The 12,619-nt window shown below is 39.2% G+C and overlaps 1 protein-coding gene across 1 annotated transcript in view; it reads left to right on the top strand.

The window, feature by feature from the left end:
• Positions 1-8,075: 8,075 nt before the first annotated feature.
• LOC103798729 (palmitoyltransferase ZDHHC2-like) overlaps positions 8,076-12,619 on the top strand; it is a gene marked incomplete at its 3' end in the record, with an annotated part of 17,378 nt that continues 12,834 nt past the window's right edge. The window contains exons 1-3 of the mRNA XM_009071009.1: positions 8,076-8,253; positions 9,270-9,296; positions 12,450-12,544. Coding sequence (XP_009069257.1) covers positions 8,076-8,253; positions 9,270-9,296; positions 12,450-12,544 — 300 coding nt within the window. The remainder of the gene's footprint in view (positions 8,254-9,269; positions 9,297-12,449; positions 12,545-12,619) is intronic.

Below are 12,619 nucleotides of genomic sequence, written 5' to 3'. Positions count from 1 at the left end.
CCGTGCTGTGCGGGGTGTGTGCCCGGGACCGTGGGAGCGGCACCGGGAGCAGGAACCCGCGGGTCTCCCCGTGTCACAGCCCCCGGGCCGGCTCTGGACAGTCACCCTGCCCGCCCGCCCTGGCACCTGTTCCTCAGCGCCCGGCAGGGCATTAATCACCTCCCGGAGCCTGGGGGGGATGAGAGTAATTGTGTGAACTCGAGTAGCCAAGCCCGGAGGATTTATTCCATGGCCAGCTCACCAGCCTCCCTTGAATTAGTTTTGGTTTCTTTTGCAGTGTATCTTGTAGCAGTTAATTGAATCTTCAAATTTTAAAGGGTAATGTATGGCATACTGATGTTTTGTGAACGTTTTAATAATTAATAATGGCACAAAGGAATATAAGTTAGCTGCTGTCAGGCTTCAGCTGTTAATGTTGAAAATCTCAGCAGTCTGGTACCTAATTTTGGATTTTATTTTTTTTTTTACATTGGATGCGGAAGGTTGTATAAAAAATTGTATACAATTTCTGTCCTACAGATGCTTGGCTGAGCAGTTGAGGGATTAAAAAATGATTGCCAGGCCTAGCACATCTGTTTTGAAGGAAGATAGTACTTCATGTGGCTCCTGTATTGGAGATGGACTTTTTACATATTTTTTTTTCACTAACGACATTCCAATTTGTTATTTTTAAATGCTGCTCTTCCACTTGGCAGTGCCCTCGTGAGAAGAGGACCGAAGTGTTTACCTGCAGCTCAAGGAAGCAAATTGTCTGCAGGGTTCTGAGAGAAGTTGACTGAGCCTGGAAGAGGAGCTGTAAGCTGACAGGAGGAGGGCAAGGATGTTTCAGGGGAAGGACGCTCTGTAGTTGACATCTGTCCTAATGTACACAGCCCTGTAGTAGGTACAGAGTCGTTTCAGTGGTCTGCTGTATTTTCCTTCTGTGTAGTTCTGTGTAACACAGGAAGATAGGGTTTTAGCCTACTTGAAAGCAGGTACCTTTAAAGGAAATGGCATGCTTGAAACTTGCTTCAAACTGTAAGCTGTGGTACCCTAATTCCTTGAGAATCCCTCAAAGCAAAAGGCCTGCAGTGGGAGGGGAGGAAGAGGGAATCTTGGGCCTTTGATGAAATGTCTTTTACTGAATTCCTTTTTATGGACAAGGGTGAAACTTCCCCCCCCACCTCAGCATTCTGCCTGGCTCACCAGTTTTTGAGTTCAGCATAATAGTCATCCATGACTTCCTCTAATTCCAGATTTTATCTATATCTGGATGTTTTCCCTTATTTTTGGCATATTAAGATAAAATAAACTTAGGTCATGTCTTACTAATGAATATTTAGTGTAAACAACAGAAGGAATAACTAACAACTCTGGGAATGAAAGCCAACAGCGGGAATAGACTGTAAGCATTTCAGTGCTTTGAAGCCAGCCTGTCTACTCAGTGCATCTTTTATTCCTGCAGCACTGAATGCTAAAGAGGATGTGTATAGCTGCTTTTTTTTTTCTGCAGCTTGCTGTCATTGATGATAACAACAGCATACAGGGATCAGTTAACCATTGTGCAGTAGGACTGAGCAAGGGCTTTGGACTGTTGTGTTTCATTTGAGCTTTTAATAATGAGAAAGTGTTTCAAATGTAGGATTTTGAATGGGGATACTTCTTACAATTTCATCTGAGTACTGTAGGAGGGACATGATTTTTTTTTTTAAAAAAAGGAGACTACTAAGCTGATTCCTTTCATCCTTAAAGCTGAGAAGTTCCAATATTGAGTAGCATTTTAGAAACAAACAAACAAAATAAAGGTTTTGGAAAGTTTTAATTGCAACATTACCATGTCCAGAGTTCTGTCTCTTGTATTAGTAGATTCAGTAAGGTGCTTTTGGCACTTTAACCTTTAAGGAAAAGGAGAAAGGTGTTGAACACTAGCAAATGGTTTTCTTCTTCCTGCCAGTCATAGAATACTGGAATTAAGTTGTAAATGAATTGGTCTTAAAACACCTGAATAAAATTTTTTTCTCTCTACTCCAGTACCATTCTCTTGATTTTGCCAATATTGTCATTTTCACAACCTGTATCTGGCTGTAGTAGTTGCTTTTTTACCCCAAATAACTTTCTTCGTCTTTAAAATTAATGGGCTTTTAGGTATTCCTTCCCTTACAGAAATTCAAGTGTGTTTGAGAACCTGAATGATATAGATTTGTTGTTCTTCATCTAGAAAAGATGAGGAAATACAGGCAATGGACAGTGAGTACACTGAACTTTGATAGCTGAAGCTAGTGAAATTTCAACGTAGGATACATGGAAGAACAGTAACATGAAATGCAGACAGAATTCTTTCCCCCAGCACCTGCATCCTTGTGTCTGTACTCATAAAATACACATTGAATTCATTTTCAGGTGAAAATTCAATGTTTATTAGAACCTTTGCATGTGAAATATCCATGTCTGACTCAGGTTACTAGAACTGTAAGGGACTTGGAGTAGTTATCCACTCCATGCTTTAAGTAAGGCAGAGCCAGTTTGCAGTGTCTGACAGTTGTTTGTCAGAAATGTTCTTGATAAACTCAGATATTGAGATACTTTTTTTAATTGTTTTGTTTTCCTGCCAGTTTGTGATTTGGAGGTACATATAAGAAGGAAAATGTAAAAATTTGACAGTGCTGTGACAGATGTTTTTAGTAAAATTATCAACTGAGCTGATCAAAGGGTTATCCTGTAAATAGAAAATGGATGTATATGTTAAGTTCTGATCCATTTTTAAGTGTCACTGATGTTAATTCTAAGGATAATGCTCTTGCTCAGGGAATCCTGTCAGAAAATGCAGCCTGAATTTGTTATTTTGAAGAAGGAAAACAGGTTTGTTGCAGAACATAAAAACAAGCAAGTAGCATTTCCTGACTACTTCAGTGCAGGGAAAGGGAGGAAATATTGCCTGATTTGGAAAAGAATAAGTGACTTTAGCACAGCTGAAGAGGGAGTGCAACAAGACATTGACAGTACTGCCAGGAGAGCTCCTAAGTCACATCTTTGGTTTTGGAGTATGTGACTGGTATCTGTCCACAGTTGCCTTCAGAATGGAACAGAAAACAAGGAATACATCCAGCTGCAAAAGATGTTAATGATCATGAAATATTTTTGCTGAAAGATCAGATTGATTAGTGCTGAATTGAGGTTTTTGACTTTGTGTACCAGCAGTGGAATGGAATTAAAACAGGATAAAAAGCTGCTTAATTCACCACAGTTTAGAGGCAGAATTAATATGTGCCCTGTAGGCTTGGCACAGTGTCATCAGGGAATCAGAAGCAGCAGAAAATGTGGAGATAGAAGCTGGTGGGGGAGAAAAAAATGGTGAAACCCAAGATTTGGTCAGCTGGATTTAAGCTCTTTGCTCAGTATGTTCTCTGAGTGGATTAAATGATTTATGGTACTCACTGCTTATGTCCTGTAGTCATCTGCAGCTTTCATTTGACTACAGAAATGCAAGTACATTGTTACATTGCAGTTGGCTGTTGTCAGATATCCATTAAATTAAATACCCTGCCTGTACATTGGCTGCTAAGGTAGAAAAGGTCAAAGAAAGCTTGCATTTTTATTCATACTTTGCGAATACTGCCTTTTTTTCCCTCCTCTTCTGAAATCTCTGGTTACTTTGAGAAAAGTTTCAAAACTGAAAGGTGAAGTAAAGTTGCCTTCTGAATTACAGTCAGCAATGCTCCTGTGCATTTCTCAGATTTCACTGGATTTCTTTCTCAGGCTTTCAGAGGCAGCTGCCATTCTCCACTTCTGAAAGAGAATGGAAGTCTGTCTGAAGTGTTTCTGATTCTCTCTCCATGAAGTGCCCAGTGCATTCCCTATAGGTTTCATGCCTTGAAATTGAAACCTTGGCTTGATGTTGAAAACATGAGGTCTGTGGTGAAGATACAATTATTAGCTAAGGTTATGCTTTCAGGTAAAGATTTAGCACTGCTTGATACATAACTTTAATAGGGGTTCTTGTCAGGGTGTACTGTTTGGGATCTGTTTATACAACTTCGCTGGAAATTGTCTTCACTCTCCAGTCAGTCCTTGTGACTTGGAAGGTAAATGGGAAGTTTGTAAAGAAGAAAGATTACATCAGTTCTTTGTTACATTCTCCTCAAAAGCAGTGGGTTTGTGACCTACAGAGGTACCAAATAGCAGCTTGCTGCTGGGGAGGTGGATGGTGTTGCTGTTTGATGGGCACAGGGCTAAAATTAATTTACTGAAACATTCATAAATACCATCAAATCCAAATGTATGGGTTATTGATAACTACTTATGCCAACATTAAATCTCCCAGAAATATTTCTGGTACTTTTGTTCTGAAGCAAAGCACTGGTGGCACTTTGTCACTGTGGATCAATGCAAATCACTGCTCTGTCTGGCAGAGAGGTAGGATTTTATTGCAAGCACTGACATTTTTTCTAAAGGGCTGTTGCAGGCAATGACAGAACACTTGTCACAACTATAAAACACTTCTATGTGTACACAGAGATGAGTTAAACTGCATCTATAGATCAGGGTTTTACAGCTTCATATATGGTAGAAAGATTAGTATTGTGAATCAGATCTGAGATCTCTCATAAAAGTTTGAGAGAAACAGCTATTTATAGATGTGGCTGCAGAGTGTCTGAAGCAGAGCTATCTTATTTTCCCATTCCAAAGCTTTAAATATTTAAAAAATGTACATAAAATATGAAAGTAAGATTTTGTATACCCACTTTTGTCAAAGCTTTAAAAAAATAATTGCTTTGTCTGTCTTCTGGGTTTGTTTTTTTGTTTAGGCTTTTTTTTTTTTTAATTTTAATCTAACCATTACATTTACAGTTCAGGAACTTTGCTTTGGGTTTAGAAGTCAAGCGAAATTTAATGTTTAAAAGCCGCTGCAAGTTTTTTACATTAATTTTCAAAAATCTCTTGGGTTTTGTGGTAGCAATGTGTCTAGTTACATGGAGACTGATGTCTACTGAATTTTTCCACAGGTGAGTGAGAATAAAGATTTCTAGAGAAATTGAGCAGTTCAAGATATGGGAAATCCATTTCTGTCACTGAATTAAGGTCTGACCGAGTGCAAGGTGCATAATGATGTGTCTTCTCTTCTTAGCAAACTAATTTGGTGATAGAAACCATCCTGGACATTTTCCAATCTCTTGTAACACAGCTTTCTGTCTTCTCCACAGTTGTTTTTTGCAAACACAGGCTGTTCAACAGCATTGACGACTGAATGTGCTGGTGCTGTTTGTGGCTGCTTGTGGCTTTGGGCAAGCAGGGAACGATGTTTCTGGCTCAGGAAATTGGCACACACGTCGATTGAAGTCCTGTGTCTGTCCCAGCCTGGTCTCTGATTCTGATGAGCTGTGTAATGAACCAGAGAGGCTCTAATGATGTGATGTTCTGCTAGTTCTGAACTGTAAATGGCAGCCTGGTGCTTTAGCTGTGCAAGGCTGATTCTTAATGAAATTGGCCCCTGCAGTATCTCAGGCAAACAAAGCTGTAACTTTTTAATGACTTCTTGGAGACAGGTCATGGTTTTATAATTATTTCTATCTCTGAATATACAGGAGTGTCATTCCATTTTGGTCCCAAAGGATTTTACCTTGTTTTCTCCCAGAAACTGCTTAACAGTTGGGACTGCCATGTCCTTGGTGTTTATTTTAGTCATCACAGACATAAATGCTTTTTACCCTTATTATTTCTATGCTGTATTACTACCAGTAAGATCATTTGCAGCATTTCAGCTGATACTTAACTAATGATGGGATGCACAGTCTGACCTACTTTTCTGTGCACTACCACAGTGAATGTAACCCCTTGGAAGAGAAATGAGAAAACTGCCAGAAATAGTGGTATAAGTGTTTCACAGAAGGTTATATGATCAAATACTATTGAATAGTAAAGCTGTATCACTGAATCTAATGGAAAATATAAAATGGTTTAAATATGTATATTATGTGCTATTCAGAAGGTGGAGAAAATAGCAAACATTTACTTCATCAAATCCAAAATTAGAGTGTGTTTTTCATATTAGAAAATTATTTTCCATGCACTTAAATAGTGTGATTTTAGAATTATAAACATCTTGTGGTTACCCTAAGAAGTCTTTATATCATGGTCATTCTACAAATAGAGAAAGTTAATGTTTTTTATAGGTAATTTAAGAGAGAGTTTGATCTGTAAGAGCAGGGTTATTTTCCTGCTGGTCAATACTGCCACATTTGTTGGGAAAGAAAAAACCCAAACAAAAGTACCCCCCCAAAAACCCCCAAACCCAACCAAACCAACCAAAAGCACCCGTCATTTCCTCCCTGGTGCTGTGGTATTGAAGATGCTTCTCCATTACATTCCCACACATTATACCTCCTTCAGGGAGCCTTCCTGAAAGGTGATTTAAAAAGGCATGAGCAGAAGTAGTACTTTATTTCGTACAGCTTACTGGCTACCTTGCACAGTTCCTCTGTGTCACCATCTCAGGGATGTGCTGCTTGTTAGGCAGCACAGCGAGTCTCCTTGTAAACACCAGCTGCAGTAACTGGAGAAAAAAGATGGTAAAATTGAAGGTACTGGCATCTCTTTTCAGCCTTGCCTGTTCTACTGCAGTCTCTTACAGTGATTGCAACTCCTGGGTGTGTGAAATAACTGAGGTATACTCAGATGGTAAAAGCTTAAAATGGCTAGCTGAAAAGACAGTCCTCTGAGCAGGTACAGACTCTGAGGAATGTATTTCCTTCTGGAGGTAGACAGAAATTTTGAAAAACTATAGGCTTGCAGTCTGACAGAAATTATTAAATTTGGATTTATTATTCATAATGGTCCTTTACTTACAGATGTGGAAAATTTAAAAGACTCAAACACATTATTAAATACATTTTATCCAAAGTTAAGGGGTGGAAAAAAGATGACAGCTGCTTTTGCAGTAATGTTTTATGCCATTCTCTTGTAAGGGGAGAAAAATACCACAAAATACTGTGCAGGTTGGTTAGGCAGGTTTTATTTTGAAACTGGTGATTCTGCAATTTTTGCTTGGCTGTGGCTTTTTAATTAGCAGAGAGTAGTTATTCCAAGAAGAATGGCAAAATTTCTGCACACTGCTGGGCATACCAAGTGGAGAAAGAAAATCAGAATTTGTGTAGTGGCTAATTTGTCCTAATCTGAGAGTTCCAGCACTTTCAAATTACACATCAGCTCTAAAAATGCCTTTTGTTTTGTAAACAGTAATCTGGTGGATGACTGCTCCTCAGAGTCAAATGTGTATACATGTTCCCCCAGCTTTTCTCTAGCAGTTGTCTATATGGATATGTAGTTTACCAAGTTCTAGAGATTCCAGAAAACTGAGGGCAGAATAGACTTTACGGTGACTTATGCAGCTTCTGTGGTGTCTTTCTGTTTTTTTGTGAAGAGCTTTATAAATGTGGTTACTTAGTATTCTTCCTCAGATAAGGTATATGCCCATTTTGGTAGAGCTATAGTCAAATCTCCATTTTAATAGACCTATCTTATAATTACAGAGTTGTGGAATAATTCATGTTTGAGAGGACCTCAGCTCATCTAGGTTAACCTAATCAAAGCATTTTTAGGCTGTTCAGGGTTTCATCTGTTTGAGTCTTGAAAAACTTTAGAGATGGAGGCTGTGCAACATGTCTGGACAGCTTCCTCCGCTGGTGGACTGTTCTCAAGGTGGAAAAGTTTTTCCTTGTATCAAATCTGATCCTTCCATTTTAACTTGCATCTACTGGCTCTTGTCCTGCCACCCTGTGCCAGTATGAAGAGCTCAGCTCCACCTTCTCAATCCCTCCCTGGAGGTCCTATTAAGCCCTCCCAAAACTGTGTCTTCTCCAGGCTGAACAAGCCCTGGCTGTGCAGCCTCTGTTTAGAGGATGAATGATGTGGTCCCTGTCAGCTTGGTCGCTTTCCCTTGGACTTGTCGTTGTACTGGGGGGCCCCACAAGGTTCTGGATGTGGTCTAGTGAGTGATGTGTAGAGGGGGGTAGTTCCTTCCCTTTACTGATCAGCTGTCCCCTGCTATTGCAGCCCACGTGGCCCTCTCTGCTGCCAAGGTACTGCCCACCAGCACCCCCATGGCCTCTTCCGCAGAGCTGCTCCAGCTCAGCAGTCCCTTGCGAGGGCTCGTTCCTTTACAGGTGCAGGACTTTGCCTTTACCCTTGCTGAATTTCATAAAGGCTCCGTTGGGCCATTCCTCCCATCTGTCTGGGTCCCTCTGGACAGCAGTCCTGTACACAGGAATACTAACTGGTGTACCCAGGGTGGTGTCATCTGCAAACTTGAGAAGTGTTCACTCTTCCAGAGCATTAACTAAGGTGTTGAGCAGCATTGGTCCCGTGGTCCATCTTTGCGATGTGCTGGGTGTATTTAAGTAGTGACTTTCAGTCTATGAACAAGCCTAAGTTTGATACATCAGTCAGATGGCATGGCTGCTTGGACTTTGAGTAGTAGCTGCCTTGTGCCTTGAAGACCAGCCTTGTGCAGCCATTTTTATTAGGAAAACAAGAGTGGATGAGAGATCCACATAGCTACTGTCCTCTTGCTTGCAGTTGGAGGTGCCAATATATTACAGTTTGTAGACTGCTTAAGTGGTGGAGTGGTGGGTGGAAAGAGGTTTTGGTCACTTGGGAGTTTCTGGTCTCTCTGAGATACCTGTTGTGGAATGGTTACTGCTTTTATACAATGTGCCCAACAGAGGAAAATGCAGCGACTGATGTGTGATACCTGTGTACTCCACTCCATGCCTGACATACCTGTGCCTTTCTCTCTTACTCTCCCCAAATCTTGTAATCTATGGCAATTTCTTAAAGAAAATGCAGCTTTTGTCTACTTTCAATTGTTATGCTTTGGAGATTTAAAGTATCACCAAGTATAGCTGGCCAAAGCAGTTCTGAAGTCTGATACCTCTGCTTCAAGAACAGAACATAAATGAACAGTGAAACAGGTACAACCACAATAAAAAAAATAACTGCTCTTCAGAGACAGCTTTTGGATTAAGCTTTGACAGCTTCAGATAGACAGAGGTGCTGGTTCTCAGGAAATGAGCCTGGGACTAGTAGCCAAAAACCTTTATAAGTAATTGGTGTTGTATACCTATTCTTGTGATGAATGTACACAGCACAAAAAAAATGATAGTGTGTAACCTTGAAAGTGTATTGTTTGACGATTACTCTTCCCTCTTTGGTTGGAGAAAAAGTTTAAATATTCAGTTACATCATTTGCTATTTAACCATCATTTTTACTGTTTCATTTTTTTCTCTTCTTTCAGTGACAATGACAAATATTGGAGAAAAAGGTAAGATTTTTATTAGCTGTTTAAAAGTGGAATTCATATATCAGGATAGAATAGTAGTTTACTAGTAGAATTGAGATACAAATCTAACCTGTTTTAAATAAGTATATTTTTTGTGTTCCTCAGCTCCTTTTATTCTGCTGTTCTTGAATATTGGCTTTAGCCACTACAAATAGAGATGAGAAAAGTTAGAAATTTTTACTCTTCTTATGGGCTTTCTGATGTGTCAACTAAAATAATCCTTATATTCTGTTAAAAAAAAAATTTACTCATAATGAGGAAAGCTCTTGTAAAAGCAGAGCTTCTAGAGTTGAGTAGGGTTTGTGCAGATGCAATATATTTGAATAGGAGGTGAATTTTTTCTGCAGTTTCTTTTTAACCAGTATCTTTAAAGAATCAAAATCCTTCAGATACGTAACCTTTTCAGAATATAATAAAACTGCCTGATTAGCAGTCATTACAGTTCTTACCCAGAGGCTGTAGCATGTTTAGATTGCTTTTCCAGATGCTTGTTAATTCTACAGCACAGCATGGAAGTGTGAAGTGTGGGGCTGCAGTGCTTTTGGAGGAAGAGGTTGGGAGTTAGGAGACAAACTGTATGCATTTTGTGTTTGTGTAATTCCACACAAGTCATTGGCAACTCCCTCACTTAGAAAAAGTGTTTGTCAATTAAGAAACTTAGTTCAGTGATCTATCCCTCATATTAGTGCCTGTGTGTCTGTCTGCCAACTTCAGCATCTGCAGACTTTGAAGAGCTTCCAGTTTCTTGCTGTGTGGGAGTGGACACAAGTGTTTTGTTAGGCATTGCTCACAAAACACATTAAAATTAACAGCAAAATGCATGGGGGAACATTAAATGTCCTCATATTCACTCAAAGCCTTGGTCAGCTTCAGCCAGTCAGGAGAAATTTATCCTGGCTGTACTTCTGCCATATTTCTGCCCTAAGTGTTTTTAGGGGTGAAAACTGGGCAAATGGGGCTCAGCCCTACTACAGGTTGCCTCAGTCTTCCAGGCAACTCTAGTTATGCTAGCTGTTTGTAAATGGATTGCCTTCAAGCAAGGGATACACCATTTGGGTTGGTTTTTTTACTTCAGAAAAAGTGCCAAATTGAAGGATTTCTGCCCAGGCAGCTGCAGACAGCTGCTCTTTAACTGTGTCAAGGGAAATGAGGTTCTCACGTTGAACTCTCAACACTCACAGACCCAGTGGAGCAGCTGGGTAGCCCAGGGTCTCCATCACGGTGCAGGGAAACTGGTGGGTAGATAACCTGAGAGGAGAGACCAGTTAGGATATGGGCCATGTTGAAGAACTGAAGTGCAAGAGCAAACAAGATGAGCTCAAGTCTTGTGCACACTTTAAAGGGGAAATTTGGGATAATGTCTTTAGGCTAAACTTTTGTCTTCTTCCACTAGCCTTTCTTCTTTCTAATACCTGAACAAAAACAATTTTCTTGTCAATCACAGTTGCCATTTTTCTTATATGTCATGGTTTAATAAAATACTGATGCAGATTAGTAAATGCATCATGTACAGAACTGATGTAACTTGCCCTACTTTGCTCTCACTATATGCTGTGCATATACTGTCGTATAAAAAATGCTGATTTTGAGTAAATGAGGGGGGTTTTGAGTTAATAAAAATGTTCAGATAAAAATGTGGACTGTTCCTGCCCAGATGCCTGTGCAATAATAAGATTATCATTTAGTGTATTCTGCTTTGTGTGGAGTCCAGTTCTATCACCAACTTATGCTGGTGAGATTTTTCTTTCAGTTCATAGACATGGCATGTGGCTCTGCCCCGTCACTCCAAAAGCTTTGTACAAAGTTGCTCCTCATATTTTGTTAGCTTTTGTTTATTATTTTTAACTGCTTAGTGAATAAGGGTAAATATTTACAAAAGTTTGCTTTTTTTGTGTAAACAAACTTCAATACTGGAAACATTTATTCAGTGTTACTTTTGAGAGAAAAGTACAAAAAGTAAGAACATGCTGGGCAACTGTTCCTGCATCTATACACACCATCGTGCATGTGTTAAAGAAAATTGTCTAGCACTGAATAGTATTATATATAAAAAATATGAGATAATCATAGAAGGGCAATATTTCAGATTGTGCAGTGAAAGCACACAGATTTTCTTTTATGATTTTTTTGACAATTTTATGAATTTATAGAAGTTGTATAAGACAGTTTGACTATGTAGCTTCCATATAGCCTTGAGCTCTGTATGTGCAGCATAGAATTCATCTGTACAGCAGAAATATAATATTTTTCACTGTTGCCATCTGTTGCCACTGTTCATTATTTGCTGCTTTGCTCAAGGAAGAAAAATCCAAAGAAATACTCTTTCCTGTCATTACAGTAAGTTAATCAGGGTATACAAGTTTTGGATTTCCTATTTAGTAAATTGTGTAGTACAGTGAGAGCTTTTAAATGGAAATACCTATGCATACATGGCAGGCTCTTTGGAAAAGTTAATGCTGCCTTCTGTATTCTAGTAAAAAAGTCAGCATGGTAAATGTCAACTGGCATGTATTTAAAAATGTAAGAAAAATCACTAGCTGTGAAGAATATAAAGCAGTGAATGAACATTCAGATTTAAAGGACCTGCAGATTTTTACAAACGACCTAACTCTTTGCCCTCCTAAAATCTAGCGAAACAAATTAACTGGTTATGGTTATTGCTCAGGTATCATTTGCATATCCACCCCAAGACTCCCCCCACTCTTATAGTTGTTTAGATAGCTATGCTTCCCTTTGGGGGGGCAGGGTGTGGGTTTTTATTTGGGGATTTTTTGTTGGGTTTTTTTGCATGGCTAGCAGTCTCCCAACATGGTTGATAAAGCAGACATGCATCAGTTAATTAGGATTTTACAAATGTGTAAAGGGTGAGTGCTTGCTAAATCATTATGGGGATTTAATAGGCTATGAACCATTTCCCTCAAACTTTTGTAATATATGTAGCCTGTATCATGACTTTCCCCACACAGTCTGTATTTGTCTCATGTAAAGTTGCAGTGCAGTATTTTTGTTGCAAAGCTTTTGCAGAGCCTCTGTATTTACATCTGTTAGAGTAACTATCTGTGATGCATACAGCAGCTGTTTGTAAGTACTACAATATCACTGGTCTGTATTAATTCTGCTCCTTTTTGATTTTAGTTGTGTGCCTGGTTGCTTACCACATATTTTTCATGCTGTTCGTCTGGTCATATTGGAAAACAATCTTTACGCTACCAATGAATCCTTCAAAAGAAGTAAGATAAATTTAACTTTTTTTAATGAAATAGCCTAGTCAATGCCTGATTTTGTAGTATTTGAATAACTTAGAC

This window comes from Acanthisitta chloris, unplaced genomic scaffold (genome assembly GCF_000695815.1).
Source record: "Acanthisitta chloris isolate BGI_N310 unplaced genomic scaffold, ASM69581v1 scaffold17713, whole genome shotgun sequence".
NCBI lineage: Eukaryota > Metazoa > Chordata > Aves > Passeriformes > Acanthisittidae > Acanthisitta > Acanthisitta chloris.
Note: the sequence above shows the minus strand (reverse complement) of the source record. Positions and strands in the feature narration are given on the sequence as shown.